This window comes from Nerophis ophidion, linkage group LG26 (assembly GCF_033978795.1).
Source record: "Nerophis ophidion isolate RoL-2023_Sa linkage group LG26, RoL_Noph_v1.0, whole genome shotgun sequence".
Classification (NCBI taxonomy): Eukaryota; Metazoa; Chordata; class Actinopteri; order Syngnathiformes; family Syngnathidae; genus Nerophis; species Nerophis ophidion.
Genome location: NC_084636.1, coordinates 13,735,102 through 13,759,544, shown reverse-complemented (window position 1 = coordinate 13,759,544; position 24,443 = coordinate 13,735,102). Strand labels below are relative to the sequence as shown.

The 24,443-nt window shown below is 39.8% G+C and overlaps 1 protein-coding gene across 4 annotated transcripts in view; it reads right to left on the bottom strand.

The window, feature by feature from the left end:
- Nucleotides 1-24,443, bottom strand: part of lnx1 (ligand of numb-protein X 1) — a 119,797-nt gene that overhangs the window by 18,956 nt on the left and 76,398 nt on the right. For all 4 annotated transcript variants that reach the window (XM_061888380.1, XM_061888382.1, XM_061888381.1 and 1 more), the window contains 2 exons: nt 6,266-6,474; nt 2,439-2,834 (listed from right to left, as the gene is read on the bottom strand). In XM_061888380.1, the coding sequence (XP_061744364.1) occupies nt 2,439-2,834; nt 6,266-6,474 (605 nt within the window). The remainder of the gene's footprint in view (nt 1-2,438; nt 2,835-6,265; nt 6,475-24,443) is intronic.

Genomic DNA, 24,443 nt, shown 5'->3' with positions numbered 1-24,443 from the left:
AATAATAACTTCAGAAGGTAGTTTTATGGACGGGCCCCCCCCCCCAAAAATGAACACATTCAAACCAGCCAGTGCTGGTGTGTCCCATTCACTTTTTGCCATTCCATACCTGGCTAACATTAGTAAGGCTCCCTGGAGCTTTTTTCAAAAATGTATTTTTGTTTTAATATGATTTCTGTACTGTCAAAAACCTTCTTAATTGTTAAAAATCCCACTGTTTAAATTAAGCATGCTTCCCAGTTTTGCCCTACTAGTTTCGGTGGTCCTTGAACTCACCGTAGTTTGTTTACATGTACAACTTTGCCACAGAAAGACGTGTTTTAAGCCACTCTTTCTTCGTCTCATTTTATCCACCAAACATTTTACACTGTGCCTGTGTACACAGAGGTGAGGTACCATCTCTCCTTTTTCTACCGCTTATTGCAGGGGGCGCTGGTGCCTATCTCAGCTACAATCGGGCGGAAGGCAAATTACACCCTGGACAAGTCGCTACCTTATCGCAGGGCCATCACAGATAGACAGACAACATTCACACTCACACACTAGGGCCAATTTAATGTTGCTAATCAACCTATCCCCAGGTACATGTTTATGGTTTGTTGATGTTATTGACTTGTGTGGATCAGGCATATTTGGTCAGTGCATGACTGCAAGCTAATCGATGCTAACATGCTATTTGGGCTAGCTGTATGTATATAATACATCATTATTTACTTTTTTTTTTTAATTGATCTCAACTAAACTGCTGCTGGAATTTGAATTTTCCTAAAGGAACTGTCCTGAAGAAATCAATAAAGTACTAACTATCTATCTATCTATCTATCTATCTATCTATCTATCTATCTATCTATCTATCTATCTATCTATCTATCTATCTATCTATCTATCTATCTATCTATCTATCTATCTATCTATCTATCTATCCATCTATCTATCTATCTATCTATCTATCTATCTATCTATCCATCTATCTATCTATCTATCTATCTATCTATCTATCTATCTATCTATCTATCTATCTATCTATCTATCTATCTATCCATCTATTATGCCTCGTTTGTAGGTATATTTGAGATCATTTAATTTCCTTCACTTATGTCCTCGGTGCCATGTTGTTCCAGACCACAGCAAACGTTACCCAGCTTGCAAAGATTGTAATGAATTCCCTTAGAAGAAGACAGCCTGTCGTTTCCTTTAACTTGGACACACACATCTATACCTTTGGCCAGTCTAAGCCAGTAATTTCCAGAAGTTATCTCACCCTCCGAGAAGCTTCTGTTTTACTAATGTTTTCCAATGTTGTAAAAATGTGTAGAAAAAGTAAATTTACTTTTTTTTATTGTAAAAAATAATAAATACATTTTAATTTATTTCTTCCTTTTAGCTTCTGTTTTTTTGACGAAGAATATTTGTGAAATATTTCTTCAAAATTAAAATAACTTACTCTGGCAAATCTAGAAAACCTGTAAAATCGAATTTCAATCTCATTTCAAAGTCTTTTAAAATTTTTGTTCAGGAAAATCTAGAATAAATAATGATTAGTCTTTGTTAGAACTATAGCTTGGTCCAATTTGTTATATATTCTAACAAAGTGCAGATTGGATTTTGACCTATTTAACACATGTCATCAAAAATATATATTTATTGTGAGAAATCATTAGGATGATCAGTGTTTCCACAAAGATAAATATCATTAATTATTAATAATAACATAGAGCTAAAGGTAAATTGCCTAAATTGGCTATTTCTGGCAATTTATTTAAGTGTGTATCAAACTGGTAGCCCTTTGCATTAATCAGTACCCAAGAAGTAGCTCTTGGTTTCAAAAAGGTTGGTGAACCCTGCATGAAAATAAATTGGGAGTTTTCTGGATTTTGTGCCAATTCCAATTTTGCTATTACCTCAGCTTACGAGGGGCCATAACATGAACACTATTACCCACTTTTAATTAATCTTCTTCTACAAGAGCCGCCGGCAATATCAGTGAGTCCTATTTCTTATTTAAGTCCCTCCCTAAGGACCACCAGTGATTGGATAAGTCACCTGACATTTCCTCGAGCCGATGATTGGCTTGGATTTTCAGAATAAGAGACCTTTGCTTTATTATTCTTAATGACTCATTTGCATTTGCCCTTCTTTCGACCCCGTACAGGCGTTGCATTTATTCACACATTTGCATGTCCTGCCTACTGACTGACTGCTAGCGCCCGGTCCTCTGAGAGGCGCTGCTCCGGTCTCCGCAGAACAAATCGCTCCAGTCCTAAATTAGCCGGTCTGGCCCATTATTGCCTTAATTGGTCTAATTTAATTTCTTCCCTGCCAGTTGTTCATCTCTGTCAGAAAGTACTTCTACTCGGCAACCTTTCGGTCCAGAGACCCTGCGCAACTCCACGGCAATTAACCACCATTACAGGAAAAGATTTCCCCCTTCCACCAACCTGGATAAGCATAGCAGCATGTTCTGGCGCTCCGTAGCGAAGATCGTGCCCGTTGATGGCGAGCACGCGGTCGCCCACGCACAGTTGCCCGTCGCGCGCCGCCATCCCGCCCTCCAGCAGGTCAAAGATGTACAGGCCGGGGTCCTCGGGCCGCCTCACCAGCTTGATGCCCAGCTGCTCGTCTGGCGCGCTCTTGCTCAGGACCACGTGGACGTTGTCGTCCCTGAAGGGGTTGTGGTGGTGGGACGGGTGGGCCCCGGCGAGGCCGTGCCCCTGCGGGTGGCGGTAGCGGTGGTGCTGCTCCCGGAGGACGGTGAGGCGCAGAAGCTGGCAGGGCTGCTTGAGGGTGGCCACGGCGTAACAGTGAGACACGTTGCTGATGTCAATGCCGTTGACCTGATGGCAAAATTGGGCGTATAAATAAATGATATGCATACATATGTAGGACTACACTGTACAGTATATCATTGTAAACATAACTCAATTATATGCATACATGGCTTAATAGTCACTATAACGTAATTACTGTCTGTATTTAAGCCTGCCTTTTCCGTTCACTCGTCCTCACTTCGTAATGTGACGTCTGCTGGGCGCCATGCCATGGGCGGCATGGCTTAGTGCAGGGGTCGGGAACCTTTTTGGCTGAAAGAGCCAAGAAGCCAAATATTTTACAATGTATTTCCCTAAGAGCCATATATTTTTTTACACTGAACACAACTAAACGCGTGCATTTTTAAGTAAGACCAACATTTCCAGACTATAATAAGTCTCTTATTCTTTGTAATAACATTGTTTTTCTGAAGCTAACTGTGGAGGGGGCGTGGCCTGCGGGCCTGCACCAAAGCAGGATGTTGCCACGACCGGACCCAGAAATCAGCGACAGGTGCGTAGAAGGCCCACCTGGGCCTTGTTATCTAATCACCTGTCGCTCTTTTATAAGCAGCAGCCAGGGGGAGGGACGGGGTCGGGGCTGGAGCCAGAGCGCGAGTGAGGACGAAAGAGAAAAAGACAATTGCTGGAAAGTAACTGAGAGAAAAATAAAATAAAATAATATTGTAACCCTAAAGAAGAACCCCCAGGAGGGAAAGCCCCACACTAACCAATAATGAATAAATTACTTCTTACCATTAACGCAACTTCTTGAACATAAAAAAGCATGAGAATGTTTTATATTTTGAACGTTATTTTTAACACTGTGATTACCAGCGGAATTATTCATTACTTATCGTGTTAAGCAATGTCTGCTCAGATTTATCCGAGAGCCAGATGCAGTCATCAAAAGAGCCACATCTGGCTCTAGAGCCATAGGTTCCCTACCCCTGGCTTAGTGGGTAGAGCGGCCGTGCCAGAAACCTGAGGGTTGCAGGTTCGCTTCCCACCTATTGACATCCAAATCGCTGCCGTTGTGTCCTTGGGCAGGACACTTCACCCTTGCCCCCGGTGCCGCTCACACCGGTGAATGAATGATGAATTAATGATCGGTGGTGGTCGGAGGGGCCATAGGCGGAAACTGGCAGCCACGCTTCCGTCAGTCTACCCCAGGGCAGCTGTGGCTACTGATGTAGCTTACCACCACCAGGTGTGAATGAATGATGAGTTTCAACTTCTCTGTGAGTGCTTTAAGTATCCAACAATGGAAAAGCGCGATATAAATCTAATTCATTATTATTATTATTATTATTATCGTGATGCGGATGCGTTCTTTCGAGATGCAGATCGGGTTTGAACACAGCGTAAAGGTAAGAAATATAGATTTATTAAAACTTAGACTAGGAAGCAGAAAACTTGCACTAGGCAGAAAAAGCAAAACGAACAGAGCTAGCATGGGAGCTAGAAAGAACCAAAAGCATAGCACGGAAGCTAACGAGTACAAAAACTGGATATCAGAATCGGGAATCAGGGTCGTCACTGTTGTAAAAAACAAACTTACGAAGCGTGGACGAGTCAACGGAAAAGGCAGGCTTGAATACAGACAGTGATTACAAATAGGTGTGAGTCAAAAACAAGAGGCAGGTGACACTAATGCGTGACTATAGCAACAGAACAAACAGGAAGTGCCACCAGGAACTAAGGAAGTCAAACACCAACAGAATACGATACAAAGACGGAACCAAAACCAGAATAAGACATGATCCGGTCAGCGGTTTTATGTTGATTAACGTGGGCAGAATTATTATAGTGTTCCCAATGTTAAAAGGAGGAAGCCATTATTTACAAATTTGGTAAATAAAAAACCCCAAAATGTATATTTTGTTGTTTTCTTACTGTACCGAAAATGAACCGAACCGTGACCTCTAAACCGAGGTACGTGCCGAACCGAAATTTTTGTGTACCGTTACACCCCTAATAAAATCGAATTCATTATTATTATTAGAATCAATATCATCCCGGGGGGACCATATACAGTATAATTATTTTGCAGGCCGGATCTGGCCCACGGGCCTGGACTTTGACACTCATGTACTAGAGCAGGGGTCACCAACGCGGTAAGGACCAAATGAGTAGCCCGCTGCCCTGTTCTAAAAATAGCTCAAATAGCAGCACTTACCAGTGAGCTGCCTCAATTTTTTTTTATTTTATTTATTTACTAAATGGCTGGTCGCGCTTTGCCCTACATTTTTATTTCTAAGAGAGACAAAACTCAAATAAAATTTGAAAATCGAAGAAAATATTTTAAAGACTTGGTCTTCACTTGTTTAAATCATTTCATAAATGTATTTTACTTTGCTTCTTATAACTTTCAGAAAGACAATTTTAGAGAAAAAATACAACCTTTAAAATTATTTTAGGATTTTTAAACACATATACCTTTTAAATTCCTTCCTCTTCTTTCCTGACAATTTAAATCAATGGTCAAGTATTTTTTTTAATTTTTTTTATTGTAAAGAATAATAAATACATTTTAATTGAATTCTTCATTTTAGCTTCTGTTTTTCGACGAAGAATATTGTGAAATATTTCATCCAACTTATTATGATTAAAATTAAAAAAAAATATTCTGGCAAATCTAGAAAATCTGTAGAATCAAAATTAAATCTTATTTCAAAGTCTTTTGAATTTTTTAAAAAACAATTTGTTCTGGAAAATCTAGAAGAAATAATGATTTGTCTTTGTTAGAAATATAGCTTGGTCCAATTTGTTATATATTATAATAAAGTGCAGATTGGATTTTAACCTATTTAAAACATGTCATCAAAATTCTAAAAACAATCTTAATCAGCAAAAATTACTAATGATGTTCCATAAATTCATTTTTTATTTTTTTCAAAAAGATTCAAATTAGCTAGTTTTTCCATTAATTTTTTTCGGTTGAAATTTGAATTTTAAAGAGTCGAAATTATATTTCAAAATTTTATTTTAATTTTTTCGCTTTTTCTCCTCTTTTAAACCGTTCAATTAAGTGTTTTTTTTTCATAATTTATTCTCTACAAAAAACCTTCCGTAAAAGGAAAAAAAATGTACGACGGAATGACGGACAGAAATACACTTTTTTTAAAAAATAAATATAGATTTATTTATTAAAGGTAAATAGAGCAAATTGGCTATTTCTGGCCATTTTTTTAAGTGCGTATCAAACTGGGAGCCCTTCGCATTAATCAATACCCAAGAAGTAGCTCTTGGTTTCAAAAAGGTTGGTGACCCCTGTACTAGAGCATAAATTTGAGCTCGGCCAGTAAATAGCAGTAAGTTCCACTAAGAACTTGTTGAAAGTCTCCCCAGATGATTGGACATTGTTGTCAGTGTTGTGTCACTGTTGGCTGGAGTATAAATCTTTGGTCTGTTGTCCTTGTTGGAACTGTGCTACGGTCTGGTCATTAGTGGGGTACCTTGAGGATCATGTCCCCCGGCAGCAAGCGTCCGTCCCGAGCGATGACGCCCTCCCTGTATATGTCCTGGATGAGGATGCGGACCAACGGCGTCTCGTTGCCCCCGACGATACTGATGGCCAGCGGCTCCGAGGGGTTCGCCCTGGTGATTTTAATACTGGTGAGCTCCCCGTCTGGGATCAGGTGATGGAGCTGAGGCAGAGCCAGCACTGAGGAGAGAAGAAGAAGAAGAAGAAGAGCAACGCTAAGTCCAGCTGCACGGCGAGGAGAGAGGAAAAAAACGTTTTTTAAAAGAAGCCAAGTGAAACAGGAGAGGAAGTGAGAGAATAATAATGCTGGACAAAAAGGGAGAGCAGCTGCATGGACTCCCTCAGGTTACTCAAACAAAGTCCGGGGAGCCAAGAAGCAAAAAGGCGCTTGGCTGATTGTGGAGCTCCGTGTTTGTGTGATTAGTCACATACATCTGTAGGAAATGTGCCTGGGAACCAGCTCAACATTCACATTTGCGCCGCTCTTACAAGCCAGGCTTGTTGTGAAACTCAGAAGAGTGTTTCCGACCCTTGATTGGGGAAGAAATGTTTCATTCTTCTTTCTACAACACTTCAGTTCAGTCTATTTGCAACATGCATACAATTACACTGTAAAGCAGGGGTGTCAAGCTCAAATACAGAGTGGGCCAAAATTTAAAACTGAATAAAGCCACGGGCCATGGTTGAACAAATTAACCTTTTAATAGGGACCCAAACAAGTTTTGCATTGAATATTGAATAAGCAAGGCTTATACAACTTTATAGTGACATGCAAAATTGAGTTTGAAATAATAACAAAAATAATACAAAAATATCAATGGCATATCAAATCAAATTTAAATAAAAAATGAATGCCTCTTTTGTATTTGCAGCCTTCTGAGGTAAATATCAAAACAAACTTTTTCCAAAGGCTAATACATTTGAAAATAAAATAATGAATAAATCAACCATTCAGGCCTTTTTACTGCTTAGTTAATATCTGGGCTCAGGTGGGCGGGTGACAGTTGGTAGCGGGGGGGGGGGAGGGGCTATATATTGTAGCGGTACGGAAGAGTTAGTGCTGCAAGGGGTTCTGGGTATTTGTTCTGTTGTGTTAACGGTGCGGATGTTCTCCCCAAAGGTTTGTTATTTTTGTTTGGTGTGGGTTCACAGTGTGGCGCATATTTGTAACAGTGTTAAAGTTGTTTATATGGCCACCCTCAGTGTGACCTGTATGCTGTTGATCAAGTATGCCTTGCATTTACATACATGTGTGTCGAAGCCACATATATATTACGTCACTGGGTCAGCACGCTGTTTGTGAGGAGGGAAAACAGACTTGACGACAGGTTGTAGAGGACGCTAAAGACAGTGCACCCCCAATATTGTTGTCCGGGTGGAATTCGGGAGAATGGTTGCACCGGGAGATTTTCGGGAGGGGCACTGAAATTCGAGAGTCTCCCAGGAAATCGGTGAATGCGGTGTTACAGCGGCACCGCTGTGTAACACCGGTGGGCCTGTTCTAATGTTAATTTAATATTGCCTCAAGGGCCAAATGAAATTACACGGCGGGTCAAATTTGGCCCGCGGGCCAGAGTTTGACACCCATGCTGTAAAGCATCACATATTTCCAGTTGTTTCACTACAGCACGTCCGAAAAGGAATAGGAAGAAGCAGAGTTTATTTAATCCTAACCCCTTTTAAAGGCCTACTGAAACTAGGGTTGGGTATCGTTTGAATTTGAACGATTCCGATTCTTTGTTTTGATTCAGATTCCTGACGATTGTCGATTCCGATTCTTTTAAAAAAAAAAAAAAAGGCAGAGTAAAAAAAAAAAGTTTAGGATATTTTAAATGAGCTAGCTAACCTACAGTCTTTCTGAGGGAAATAGTCTGACATTCTCCATTAATTTTAATTCTATTAACTTTTTATGAACTTTACTATACATTCCTCACAGGGCTGTTTTGAACTAAAATATAAATATCAAATCTATGAACTTGAATATAAATATTATACATTATGAATATATTTTCACAGGGGTACACTTTCATCAACAGAGCTTTATTTTTGAAAACCTCATAAAAACATATTTACACATAAGTGTATGATGCTGCAGGAAACCTCATGAAAACACATATACACACATAAGTGTATGATGCTGCAGGAAACCTCATGAAAACACATTTACACATAAGTGTATGATGCTGCAGGAAACCTCATGAAAACACATTTACACACATAAGTGTATGATGCTGCAGGAAACCTCATGAAAACACATATACACACATAAGTGTATGATGCTGCAGGAAACCTCATGAAAACACATTTACACATAAGAGTATGATGCTGCAGGAAACCTCATGAAAACACATTTACATACATAAGTGTATGATGCTGCAGGAAACCTCATGAAAACACATTTACACACATAAGTGTATGATGCTGCAGGAAACCTCATGAAAACACATTTACACACATAAGTGTATGATGCTGCAGGAAACCTCATGAAAACACATATACACACATAAGTGTATGATGCTGCAGGAAACCTCATGAAAACACATTTACACATAAGAGTATGATGCTGCAGGAAACCTCATGAAAACACATTTACATACATAAGTGTATGATGCTGCAGGAAACCTCATGAAAACACATTTACACACATAAGTGTATGATGCTGCAGGAAACCTCATGAAAACACATATACACACATAAGTGTATGATGCTGCAGGAAACCTCATGAAAACACATTTACACATAAGAGTATGATGCTCAGGAAACCTCATGAAAACACATTTACACACATAAGTGTATGATGCTGCAGGAAACCTCATGAAAACACATTTACACACATAAGTGTATGATGCTGCAGGAAACCTCATGAAAACACATATACACACATAAGTATATGGTGCTGCAGGAAACCTCATGAAAACACATTTACACATATGTGTATGATGCTGCAGGAAACCTCATGGAAACACATATAAAAACATAAGTGTATGATGCTGCAGGAAACCTCATGAAAACACATTTACACATAAGTGTATGATGCTGCAGGAAACCTCATGAAAACACATTTACACACATACGTGTATGATGCTGCAGGAAACCTCATGAAAACACATATACACACATAAGTGTATGATGCTGCAGGAAACCTCATGAAAACACATTTACACACATAAGTGTATGATGCTGCAGGAAACCTCATGAAAACACATGTACACATAAGTGTATGATGCTGCAGGAAACCTCATGAAAACACATTTACACATAAGTGTATGATGCTCAGGAAACCTCATGAAAACACATTTACACACATAAGTGTATGATGCTGCAGGAAACCTCATGAAAACACATTTACACACATAAGTGTATGATGCTGCAGGAAACCTCATGAAAACACATATACACACATAAGTGTATGGTGCTGCAGGAAACCTCATGAAAACACATTTACACATAAGTGTATGATGCTGCAGGAAACCTCATGAAAACACATATAAACACATAAGTGTATGATGCTGCAGGAAACCTCATGGAAACACATATAAACACATAAGTGTATGATGCTGCAGGAAACCTCATGGAAACACATATAAACACATAAGTGTATGATGCTGCAGGAAACCTCATGAAAACACATATACACACATAAGTGTATGAAGCTGCAGGAAACCTCATGGAAACACATATAAACACATAAGTGTATGATGCTGCAGGAAACCTCATGAAAACACATATACACACATACGTGTATGATGCTGCAGGAAACCTCATGAAAACACATATACACACATAAGTGTATGATGCTGCAGGAAACCTCATGAAAACACATATACACACATAAGTGTATGATGCTGCAGGAAACCTCATGAAAACACATTTACACACATAAGTGTATGATGCTGCAGGAAACCTCATGAAAACACATTTACACACATAAGTGTATGATGCTGCAGGAAACCTCATGAAAACACATATACACACATAAGTGTATGAAGCTGCAGGAAACCTCATGAAAACACATTTACACATAAGTGTATGATGCTGCAGGAAACCTCATGAAAACACATTTACACACATAAGTGTATGATGCTGCAGGAAACCTCATGAAAACACATTTACACATAAGTGTATGATGCTGCTGGAAACCTCACGGAAACACATTTACACACATAAGTGTATGATGCTGCAGGAAACCTCATGAAAACACATATACACACATAAGTGTATGATGCTGCAGGAAATCTCATGAAAACACATTTACACACACAAGTGTATGATGCTGCAGGAAATCTCATGAAAACACATTTACACACATAAGTGTATGATGCTGCAGGAAACCTCATGGAAACACATTTACACACATAAGTGTATGATGCTGCAGGAACCCTCATGGAAACACATTTACACACACAAGTGTATGATGCTGCAGGAAACCTCATGGAAACACATTTACACACACAAGTGTATGATGCTGCAGGAAATCTCATGAAAACACATTTACACACACAAGTGTATGATGCTGCAGGAAATCTCATGAAAACACATTTACACACACAAGTGTATGATGCTGCAGGAAACCTCATGGAAACACATTTACACACACAAGTGTATGATGCTGCAGGAAATCTCATGAAAACACATTTACACACACAAGTGTATGATGCTGCAGGAAATCTCATGAAAACACATTTACACACACAAGTGTATGATGCTGCAGGAAATCTCATGAAAACACATTTACACACACAAGTGTATGATGCTGCAGGTACTTAAACATGTTACCGTGCTCCCACTGATGGGCTAACCTGGTGCAGAAAAGCAAATAAACAATAAGAAACAACTTGCAAAACCCAGTCCAGATTAGCAGCAGGTACTAGAGATGCGCGGACAGGCAATTATGTCATCCGCAACCGCATCACTAAAGTCGTCATCCAGCCGTCATCCGCCCGAACCAACATTTTATCAGAACCGCAACCGCCCGCCCGCCCGCCACCCGCCCGTTGTTATATATCCGGAGTCGGCGACCTTTACCACTATAAGAGCTAGTTTGAACCGTGTCACAATGGGACCGCTAACGTTCTCGCGAATATCCGATGGTGCTCATCCAGATAACGAGAAAAAGGGCGTGCTACATCATGTGCGAACCGTTTGCCAGTCCAGCAACATGTTGTACGCAGCTTCCGCAAACACACGTACAAGATTGAAAGGCATACTGGGTGATACAGAGTACACTGATGGTTGTAATATAAACAATTTTAACACTCTTACTAATATGCGCCACGCTGTGAAGCCACACCAAACGAGAATGACAAACACATTTCGGGAGAACATCCTCACAGTAACACAACATAAACGCAACACAACATAACAAATACCCAGCATCCTTTGCATCCATGACACTGCCTGACTATATTTTACACTCCCACGCCCCCAACCCCGCTCACTTTACCGACGCACGGGGGGCTGGGGGGTGGCGGGATTTGCTGCTAGCAGGGTGTATAGCAGGGGTAGGGAACCTATGGCTCTAGAGCCAGATGTGGCTCTTTTGATGACTGCACTTGGCTCTCAGATAAATCTTAGCTGACACTGTTTAACACGATAAGTAATGAATAATTCTGCTGGTAGTCACAGTGTCAAAAATAACGTTCAAAATATAAAACATTTTCATGCATTTTAATCCATCCATTTGGTTTCTACCGCACCTGTTCAAGAAGTCGCATTATTGGTAAGAAGTATTTTATTTATTGTTGGTTCGCTTCAGAATAACAGTGTTATTAAAAAGAAAAAGAGAATTATTTTATTACACTCTAAAAATGTTGGTTTTACTTAAAAATGCACGCATTTAGTTGTGTTCAGTCTTGAAAAAATATTATATGGCTCTCACGGAAGTACTTTTTAAAATATTTTGCTTGTATGGCTCTCTCAGCCAAAAAGGTTCCCGACCCCTGGTGTATAATATAGTCAGGAAATGTCATGGATGCAAAGGATTCTGGGTATTTGTTGTGTTGCGTTTATGTTGTGTTACTATGAGGATTTTCTCCCGAAATGTGTTTGTCATTCTTGTTTGGTGTGGCTTCACAGTGTGGCGCGTGTTAGTAAGAGTGTTAAAATTGTTTATATCACAACCATTAGTGTACTCTGTATCACCCAGTATGCCTTGCAGTCGTGTGCGTGTGTCTGTGGAAGCCACACACAACATGATGCTGGACCGGCAAGTAGATAGTACATGTTGTAGAAGGCGTCAAAGGCAAAGGCGTCATAGCACGCCCTAATAATTGTTAACTGGGTGACTGCCGGCAGACATTTTTGAGAATGTTTACGTCTTCTATTGTCTTCTTACCTTTGTGACACGGGTCCAAAATGACTCTTTGAACGGTAAAATTTACCGATCCCTGAACCATGTATATCGAATATTTCCAAATGGTTCAACCGCCACCCGCCCGAATCTATTTAAAATCTATTTTTTCGTCATGTCACCCGCCCGACCCGCGGTTTATCCGCGGACTCCGCGGATGAGAGCGCAAACCGCGCATCTCTAGCAGGTGCAGTATAAAATCAGAGACAGTTCTTGTTTAGGAAAATGACAAAATCCGCCTTCTCAGGCAGAATGCATGAGCGTTCTCGACAGATAGTGTCTCCTGTCTCCATGAACTCGGAGGCTCTTCATCATGTTTGACGTGCACCCTCCTAAGCACGAAACAGTCCTGTCGCATGTGTTACATTTCGCCGATATTTCATTTTTTAAAGTAAAATAAAGCTACACTTTCGACCGTCGAGGCCCGCTATCCATGCTTGACTGACTCGCTCGGCTACATAGGCTCGGCGATGCTAATACTTCCGGCGGTGGGCGCTTCTTTGTTGATGTTCAGCGGCTTCTTCTTCCGGGTCGGCGGACTTATTCTTTTTTTCCGGTCGGCGGATTGGGTATAAAAAACTAGGAATCAAAATTTAAACTTTTGAACGGTTCCGGGAGAATCGGAAAGTTAGTCTCGGTTCCAATCGATACTCGATACTCAACCCTAACTGAAACCCACTACTACCGGCCACGCAGTCTGATAGTTTATATATCAATGATGAAATATTAACATTGCAACACATGCCCATACGGCCGGTTTAGTTTACTAAATTACAATTTTAAATTTCCCGCCAGGTATCCTGTTGAAAATGTTGACACGTGCTTGTGACGTTATTGGTTGGAGCGGACATGTTCTCCCAGCACCACTCACGGCTAAAAGTAGTCTGTTTTTATCGCATAATTACACAGTATTTTGGACTTTTGTGTTGCTGAATATTCTGCAATTTGTTCAATTAATAATGGAGACGTCAAAGAAGAATGCTGTTGGTAGAAAGCGGTGGATTGCAGCTGCCTTTAGCAACCGAAACACAGCCGGTGTTTCTTTGTTTGTTGTGAAGCTTTAACACAGCGGTCAAGCGACGTGTTTCTCTACGTCAACCAGCAAGTTTTTGGATGGGAAAATTGTGATATTAAGTCGGCTCTTACCGGAGACTTGAGCAATTTATGCGACCTCCTGCAGCAAATGTGATCTTGGCTCCTCCATTTTCCCTCAGAGACACTGGCGGTCACCACAGCCCTCCAACTTTCAGGTATGACTTTATAATCTCACTAAAACACTATTAACACAATAAGCCAGTGGTTCTCAACCTTTTTTCAGTGATGTACCCTCTGTGAACATTTTTTTAATTCAAGTACCCCCTAATCAGAGCAAAGCATTTTTGGTTGAAAACAAGAGATAAAGAAGTAAAATACAGCACTATGTCATCAGTTTCTGGTTTATCAAATTCCATAAAAGTGCAAAATATTGCTCATTTGTAGTGGTCTTTCTTGAACTATTTGGAAAAAAAGATATAAAAATAACTCAAAACTTGTTGAAAAATAAACAAGTGATTCAATTATAAATAAAGATGTCTACACATAGAAGTAATCATCAACTTAAAGTGCCCTCTTTGGGGATTGTAATAGAGATCCATGCGGATTCATGAACTTAATTCTAAACATTTCTTCACAAAAAAAGAAATCATTAAAATCAACATTTATGAAACATGTCCACAAAAAATCTAGCTATCAACACTGTATATTGCATTGTTGTATTTTTTTCACAGTTTATGAACTTGCATTCATATTTTGTTGAAGTATCATTGAATAAATATATTTATAAAGGATTTTTGAATTGTTGCTGTTTTTAGAACATTTTATAAAAAAATCTTACGTACCCTTTGGCATACCTTCAAGCCCCCCTAGGTGTACGCGTACCCCCATTTGAGAACCACTGCAATGAGCAGATAAGGGATTTTCCAGAATTATCCTAGTAAATGTGTCTAATAACATCTGAATTGCTCCCACTGCCGTCGCCTGGAGCCGTCGCCTTTTCTATTTTTTATTTTTTTAAGTGCTTCACTCTAACTTTCCTCATCCACAAATCTTTCATCCTCGCTCAAATTAATGGGGAAATCGTCGCTTTCTCGATCCGAATCGCTCTTGCTGCTGGTGGCCATGATTGTAAACAATGTTCAGATGTGAGGAGCCCTACAACCCGTGACGTCACACGAATATCGTCTGCTACTTCCGGTACAGGCAAGGCTTTTTTTTTATTAGCGACCAAAAGTTGCGAACTTTATCGTCGACGTTCTCTACTAAATCCTTTCAGCAAAAATATGGCAATATCACAAAATGATCAAGTATGACACATAGAATGGACCTGCTATCCCCGTTTAAATAAGAAAATCTCATTTCAGAAGGCCTTTAAATCTATAGCAATTTTATCCATTTGCTAATATGGGTTTGACGTGAAATCTATTAAAACAGTAAACCCATCCATTTTCTACCGCTTGTCCCTTTTGAGGTCGTGGGGGCCTATCTCAGCTGCATTCGGGTGGAAGGCGGGGTACACCCTGGACAAGTCGCCACCTTATCGCAGGGCCAACACAGATAGACAGACAACATTCACACACCACTAAACCGTCTTCAGTAAAAAGACAAAAACGTTGGATTTGTACAGATTTATATACTTCAAAGTTAGTTAGTTTGTTCCGATTTACATTCATTTCTAAAGTTAAAGATTTCCATACTACAGGCAGGCCAGTCTAGTACCCACACTCTTTTACTATGAAGCCACGCTGTTGTAACACATGGCTTGGCATTGTCTTGCTTATATATATGACGTTGTTTGGATGACAACATACGTTGCTCCAAAACCTTTCAGCGTTAATGGTGCCTTCACAGATGTGTAAGTTACCCATGCCTTGGGCATTAATACACCCCCATACCATCACAGATGCTGGCTTTTGAACTTTGCGCCTAGAACAATCCGGATGGTTCTTGTCCTCTTTGTTCCCGAGGACAAAACATTCACACTTTCCAAAAAGAATTTGAAATGTGGACTCGTCAAACCACAGAACACTTTTCCACTTTGCATCAGTCCTTCTTGGATGAGCTCGGGCCCAGCGAAGCCAGAGGCATTTCTGGGTGTTGTTGATAAATGGCTTTCACTTTGCATAGTAGAGTTTTAACTTGCGCTTACAGATGTATCGACCAACTGTAGTTACTGACAGTGGTTTTCTGGGTGTTGTTGATAAATGGCTTTCACTTTGCATAGTAGAGTTTTAACTTGCACTTACAGATGTAGCGACCAACTGTAGTTACTAACAGTGGTTTTTGAAGTGTTCTTGAGCCCATGTGGTGATATCCTTTACACACTGATGTCGCTTTTTGATGCAGCACCGCCTGAGGGATCGAAAGTCCGTAATATCATCGCTTACGTGCAGTGAGTTCTCCAAATTCTCTGAACCTTTTGATGATATTACGGACCGTAGATGGTGAAATCCCTAAATTCCTTGTAATAGCTGGTTGAGAAATGTTGTTCTTAAACTGTTCAACAATTTGCTCACGCACAAAGTGGTGACCCTCGCCCCATCCTGGTTTGTGACTGACCCTTTCATGGTAGATGATTTTACACTCTATCATGGCACCCACCTGCTCCCAATTAGCCTGTTCACATGTGAGACTTTCCGAACTAAGTGTTTGATGATCATTCCTCAACTCTATCAGTCTTTTTTGCCAATTGTGCCAGCTTTTTTCAAATGCCAATTGCGCTAATAATTGCAAAACATAACAAAAGTTTACCAGTTCGTTAAGTAGCTCGTATTTGCAGTCTATTCAATTGATTATAAGTTAAAAAAGGATTTGCAAATAATTGTGCTTTTTATTTACGATTTACACAACGTGCCAACTACACTGGTTTTGTAGTTCCTCCTCGCTGTTTTATAGCGGCTTTTAAAACAACAACAAGCAGCGTTACGCGGCGTTCACTGGAAAAGTACACATACTTCTAGTAAATTGTTGCTCAGTCATAATAGACACATCCTGTTCTTAGGAGGCGACATCGTTGGCCAACAGCCACTGACAGATATGATTCATTCTTTGTTTTATTCCCTTTTTTTTTTGTGTGCCAGGGATGAAAAATGTCTCCTGATCCCTCAGCGAGCCGCCCCCCCTTTGGTGTCGTCGTCGTCCGTTCTCCTCGCGCTGCACTTTCTCCACTCCAAAGTCAATATTGTGTCTGTGAGACGGCTTGGAGGGTGGAGAGCCTATTTAAAAGGGGACAGAGGGGGACTAGCGCTGATATGTAAGCCACTCACACTCACACTATTTGCAGAATAATTATGGGCCTGCTGCAATGCAGGCCCATAATTATTGCTCATACATCAACCTTAATTATTATTATTATTATTGTTATTATTATTATTTGCCGGCAATAAAGTACTATCTATCTATCTATTTTCCGCACATTTCTATTACAGTCTTATAACTTGCTATGTGACACTTTTTAACTGCTAGCATGCTTTTGTTAGGATGCTAACCCAAAAATGCTAACTTTTTTTTCAACAATTTTTACTCTTTTTTTTGTCTGTAATTCCCCAGCCATACACCTTAGAGTCATATAACTTGGTATGTGACACATGCTAACTACTAATATGGTCACGTTAGCTTGCTAGCATGCCAAAATTAGCGTGCTAACCAGAAAGTGCTAACTTTTTTAGCTATTAGTACTGTTTTTTTGTCTGTAATTCCCAAGCCATACACCTTAGAGTCATACAACTTGGTATGTGACACATGGTAACAACTAATATGGTCAAGTTAGCTTGCTAGCATGCCAAAATTACCGTGCTAACCCGAAAGTGCTAACTTTTTTTCAGCTATTTTTACTCCTTTTTTTTTTCTATGATTCCCCAGCCATGCACCTTGGAGTCATATAACTTGGTATGTGACACATGCTAACTACTAATATGGTCACGTTGGCTTGCTAGCATGCCAAAATTAGCGTGCTAACCCGAAAGGGCTAACTTTTTTAGCTATTAGTACTCTTTTTTTGTCTGTAATTCCCAAGCCATACACCTTAGAGTCATACAACTTGGTATGTGACACATGGTAACAACTAATATGGTCAAGTTAGCTTGCTGGCATGCCAAAATTAGCGTGCTAACCCGAAAGTGCTAACTTTTTTTCAGCTATTTTTACTCTTTTTTTTGTCTATAATTCCCCAACCATGCACCTTAGAGTCATATAACTTGGTATGTGACACATGCTAACTACTAATATGGTCACGTTGGCTTGCTAGCATGCCAAAATTAGCGTGCTAACCCGAAAGGGCTAACTTTTTTAGCTATTAGTACTCTTTTTTTGTCTGTAATTCCCCAGCCATACACCTTAGTCATATAACTTGGTATGTGACACATGCTAACTACTATTATGGTCACGTTAGCTTGCTAGCATGCCAAAATTAGCGTGCTAACCCAAAAGGGCTAACTTTTTTAGCTACTAGTACTCTTTTTTTGTCTGTAATTCCCCAGCCATACACCTTAGAGTCATATAACTTTGTATGTGACACATGCTAACTACTATTATGGTCACGTTAGCTTGCTAGCATGCTAAAATTAGTGTGCCAACCCAAAAGTGCTAACTTTTTTCAGCTATTTGTACTCTTTTTTTTTTTTTGTCTGTAATTCCCCAGCCGTACACTTTAGAGTCATATAACTTGGTATGTGACACATGCTAACAACTATTATGGTCATGTTAGCTTGCTAGCATGCTAAAATTAGCATGCTAACTTTTTTAGTTATTAGTACTCTTTTTTTTGTCTGTAATTCCCCAGCCATACACCTTAGAGTCATATAACTTGGTATGTGACACATGCTAACTACTATTATGGTCACGTTAGCTTGCTAGCATGCCAAAATTAGCGTGATAACCTGAAAGTGCTAACTTTTTAAGCTATTAGTACTCTCTTTTTGTCTGTCATTCCCCAGCCATACACCTTAGAGTCATATAACTTGGTATGTGACACATGCTAACTACTATTATGGTCGCGTTAGCTTGCTAGCATGCCAAAATTAGCATGCTAACCCAAAAATGCTAACTTTTTTTCAGCTATTTTTACTCTTTTTTTGTCTGTAAATCCCCAGCCATACACCTTAGAGTCATATAACTTGGTATGTGACACATGCTAACTACTATTATGGTCACGTTAGCTTGCTAGCATGCCAAAATTAGCGTGCTAACCTGAAAGTGCTAACTTTTTTAGCTATTAGTACTCTTTTTTTGTCTGTAATTCCCCAGCCATACACCTTAGTCATATAACTTGGTATGTGACACATGCTAACTACTATTATGGTCACGTTAGCTTGCTAGCATGCCAAAATTAGCGTGCTAACCCAAAAGGGCTAACTTTTTTAGCTACTAGTACTCTTTTTTTGTCTGTAATTCCCCAGCCATACACCTTAGAGTCATATAACTTTGTATGTGACACATGCTAACTACTATTATGGTCACGTTAGCTTGCTAGCATGCTAAAATTAGTGTGCCAACCCAAAAGTGCTAACTTTTTTCAGCTATTTGTACTCTTTTTTTTTTTTGTCTGTAATTCCCCAGCCATACACTTTAGAGTCATATAACTTGGTATGTGACACATGCTAACTACTATTATGGTCATGTTAGCTTGCTAGCATGCTAAAATTAGCGTGCTAACTTTTTTAGCTATTAGTACTCTTTTTTTTGTCTGTAATTCCCCAGCCATACACCTTAGAGTCATATAACTTGGTATGTGACACATGCTAACTACTATTATGGTCACGTTAGCTTGCTAGCATGCCAAAATTAGCGTGATAACCTGAAAGTGCTAACTTTTTAAGCCATTAGTACTCTCTTTTTGTGTGTCATTCCCCAGCCATACACCTTAGAGTCATATAACTTGGTATGTGACACATGCTAACTACTATTATGGTCGCGTTAGCTTGCTAGCATGCCAAAATTAGCATGCTAACCCAAAAATGCTAACTTTTTTTCCAGCTATTTTTACTCTTTTTTTGTCTGTAAATCCCCAGCCATACACCTTAGAGTCATATAACTTGGTATGTGACACATGCTAACTACTATTATGGTCACGTTAGCTTGCTAGCATGCCAAAATTAGCGTGCTAACCTGAAAGTGCTAACTTTTTTAGCTATTAGTACTCTTTTTGTCTGTAATTCCCCAGCAATACACCTTAGATTCATGTAACTTGGTATGTGACACATGCTAACTACTATTATGGTCACGTTAGCTTGCTAGCATGCTAAAATTAGCGTCCTAATCCGAAAGTGCTAACTTTTTTAGCTATTAGTACTCTTTTTTTGTCTGTAATTCCCCAGCCATACACCTTAGAGTCATATTACTTGGTATGTGACACATGCTAACTACTATTATGGTCACGTTAGCTTGCTAGCATGCTAAAATTAGCGTGCTAACCCAAAAGTGCTAACTTTTTTAGCTATTAGCAGAGGTGGGACCAAGTCATTGTTTTGCAAGTCACAAGTAAGTCTCAAGTCTTTGCCCTCGAGTCTCGAGTCAAGTCCCAAGTCAAGACAGGCAAGTCCCGAGTCAAGTCCAAAGTCAAGACTGGAAAGTGTCAAGTCAAGTCCCAAGTCCTGCATTTTGAGTTTCGAGTCATTTCAAGTCCTTTTAACCCCAGACTAAAATATTTACACAGTTTGTGTATGCTTTTAAAACGCTGTATGTATTTATTATTTTTTTAAAAAGATAGTGCTGACATTGCACTTCATAATAGCACTATTAACCAGTTATTTCAAACATTTAACTCATTCCTTTACAGAATGAACACATTTGAAAAAAACAAGTGCAACTGTAATTATTTGCACAAAGGTGTTAACATTGTATTTCCATGGCATATTGCATTGTAACTAGTTCCACAGCAGTTTCTATCCTGTTCTTACCTTATCTCATTGATCTCATCTCATACTGTATGTGTGTTGATGTGTGCGTACACATGAAAAACATAACTACATGAAAATAACAAGGAACAGAGTAGTAGTTTTTAGATTTCACGGCCCTATGGAATATGTACACATATTCTTTATATAGTATACATTTCAACTGACCTTTATTTGACTATGTTTGTCTTTTTGTAGGTGGCTAAAATATGCGGTGCTGCTGACCACCGTATAACGTTACGTTACCGTGTGTGATACATTGACTAACGTAACATTTTGAGTGGGTACCTCATGCAACCCTGCTTAAAAAAAAACACTTGACAAAAAGTATGAATAAGGTAGCGAACTGCAGTGGACGCAACAGATTGTCGTGTTTGCAATGACGTTATAACCATAGACATTTTTATAAGTAGATGCAGCATTGGCTAATGTGACGTGAGCAATTTGGCCGCCATCTTGAAGTGGTGATGAGGAGCCGGCAAGCAGCCTAAACCGACAGTTGACAGGTAGCAAACAAAGATGCTGGGCTGGTGTTTAGCGTTTTCCTGCTTTAATGAGTGGACTGTTGAAAATAGGAATAGGGGGATTACTTTTCACAAGTAACATTGAACATTAACATGGTTGTATTTTGTGAAAAGAATATTACCACAGAGTTAAAAGGAACAAAGATCTTCAATTTGTACGTGAAAATCACAAAGAAATCTTCTGGGGGAGGATGACGCCCCTACAAGTATTTGGTTTACAAACTTTCAGCCCCACATAAAACAAAATTCACCTGTCGCCACTAATTAGGATGCATTCTCATTTTAGGCAAAGTATAAGACAATACTTTCTCAACAGTATAATTGTAACCAGGAATAAGTCTTCAAGTAACAATATTCAAATACTAACATTGTTGGGTAAGACAGAATTTGCTTTTATTCTGAATCCAGTGAAACATATTTGTGGTTTTACACCTTAGAGTCATATAACTTGGTATGTGTCACATGCTAACTACTAATATGGTCATGTTAGCTTGCTCGCATGCGATAATTAGCGTGCTAACCCAAAAGTGCTAACTTTTTTAGCTATTAGTACTGTTTTTTGGTCTGTAATTCCCCAGCCATACACCTTAGAGTCATATAACTTGGTATGTGACACATGCTAACTACTATTATGGTCATGTTAGCTTGCTCGCATGCCAAAATTAGCGTGCTAACCCGAAAGTGCTAACTTTTTTAGCTATTAGTACTCTTTTTTGGTCTGTAATTCCCCAGCCATACACTTTAGAGTCATATAACTTGGTATGTGACACATGCTAACTACTATTATGGTCACGTTAGCTTGCTAGCATGCTAAAATTAGCGTGCTAACCTGAAAGTGCTAACTTTTTTAGCTATTAGTACTCTTTTTTTGTCTGTAATTCCCCAGCCATACACCTTAGAGTCATATAACTTGGTATGTGACACATGCTAACTACTAATATGGTCACGTTAGCTTGCTAGCATGCCAAAATTAGCGTGCTAACCCAAAAGTGCTAACTTTTTTAGCTATTAGTACTCTTTTTTGGTCTGTAATTCCCCAGCCATACACCTTAGAGTCATATAACTTGGTATGTGACACATGCTAACTACTATTATGGTCATGTTAGCTTGCTCGCATGCAAAATTAGCGTGCTAACTCGAAAGTGCTAACTTTTTTAGCTATTAGTACTCTTTTTTTGGTCTGTAATTCCCCAGCCATACACCTTAGAGTCATATAACTTGGTACGTGACATATGCTAACTACTAATATGGTCTCGTTAGCTTGATAGCATGCCAATATAAGCGTGCTAACCCAAAAGTGCTAACTTTTTTAGCTATTAGTACTCTTTTTTTGTCTGTAATTCCCTGGCCATACACCTTAGAGTCATATAACTTGGTATGTGACACATGCTAACTACTATTATGGTCACGTTAGCTTGCTAGCATGCTAAAATTAGCGTGCTAACCCAAAAGTGCTAACATTTTTAGCTATTAGTACTCTTTTTTTGTCTGTAATTCCCCAGTCTTACACCTTAGAGCAGGGGTGCCCATTACGCCGATCGCAATCGACTGGTCGATCTCGGAGGGTGTGTCAGTCGATCTCAAGACAGGCATTAAAAAATATACATAAAAATGAGCAATCATCAATCATACCAAGACTTCACTTTCGTCAGTTGTTTGACATTCTCGGCACCCGAGGATCTTGTGAGATGACGCTGGCTGCTGCGAGCTCATATTTAAGAAAAAAATCACTAACAGGGCGGACGCTGAGAAACACATTTTATTTCTAGAGACTCCGTACCTACTGTCAAAACTCTAAAGACCGACTGCACAGTTCCTGTTTTCACCATAAAAGACCTGTTTCATCCTGCCTGTGCTAACAAAATAAGAGTCAGAAAGCTAGCGTGCACAAGCTAGCAAGCTACGGAGTTTGATGCCAATGTATTTCTCCCCCGCACTCACCTGCTGCCAGACATTAAAGGGCCACACACATATGCTACTCTCATAACAAAGTGTTTAAAAACGAGTATGCAAGTTGGACAAATGAGATGCCAAATCCAACCACTTTCATGTGGTATTGGACAGAAAGGAGGACTTTTTTTTTTCCTCCATTTGAAAATGCGGACGTTATCAGCACCACTGTCTAAATCCAATCAATGCAAGTCATCAGAATCAAATACACCAACTTATATTCTTGTCTTCATGAAAGAAAGGAATCTATGTGTGTTAAACATGTTTGTATTATCATTAAACACCATTAACTTGTTAACAAAAATGTCTCTTTAATAAGTAAATAAATGTAAATTATAAATAGGAATGAGGTAGATCTCCTCGACTTGGTCAATTGAAAAGTAGCTCGCCTGCAGAAAAAGTGTGAGTGCCCCTGCCTTAGAGTCATATAACTTGGTATGTGACACATGCTAACTACTATTATGGTCACGTTAGCTTGCTAGCATGCTAAAATTAGCGTGCTAACATTTTTAGCTATTAGTACCCTTTTTTTTGTCTGTAATTCCCCAGCCATACACCTTCGAGCAGGGGATTAGCCGCCAGGTTCGGTCTTGTGAACGCAAGATCTTTGACAAACAAAATGTTTATCCTGAAGGATTTCTTCACTTCCCGCGGACTTGACTTCCTCTGTGTGACGGAAACATGGCTGAGAGCCGGTGAGTCCGCCCCTCTTAATGAACTTCTGCCTCCAGAGTGTTCCTACTTTAATTTCTCCGCGGTCGTCCGGTCGAAAAGGGGGAGGATTAGCAGTCGTTTTTAAAAGTGACTTGGAATGCCGTCAGATCCGCCTGCAATCCTCCTTTTCAAGCTTCGAACTGTGCATGTTTGAGCTGGAGAAAATTTTCGGGAGAAAATTTCTTCCAGGAGGTTTTCGGGAGAAGCGCTGAATTTTGATAGTCTCCCGGAAAATCCGGGAAGGTTGGCAAGTATGACACACCGTGTCTGCTTGTAAGTACTCTGTAATTGTGCGCTGCCGAACATGCTCGTCTGCTAGTAAAACCAGCAATGTCACAACGGGACTTCGACTTTTCAGAGGCGGTATAGTACTGAAAATGATTCATTAGTAGGACAGTGCTATACCAATACTGGTACACCGTACAACCCTATTTGTAATAATGTTAGTCCTTCCATCCTTCCAGTGAATATTTAATCAGGCTGTCCAGCGATGGCCGCGTGGAACTATTTCTTCCCCCGATCGTTTGTCATCCTTACGCAACGACGTTCCCCTCTGCCTGCTCCACTTCCACTTGGGCGTCACAGCACAGACCCAGGCCCTGTGCGGGTATTAAGTTAATTATCACCGCGGCCTAATGGATCCGGCAGGTTGTGAACGATACCGTCCCGGGAGGCTCTTCCATC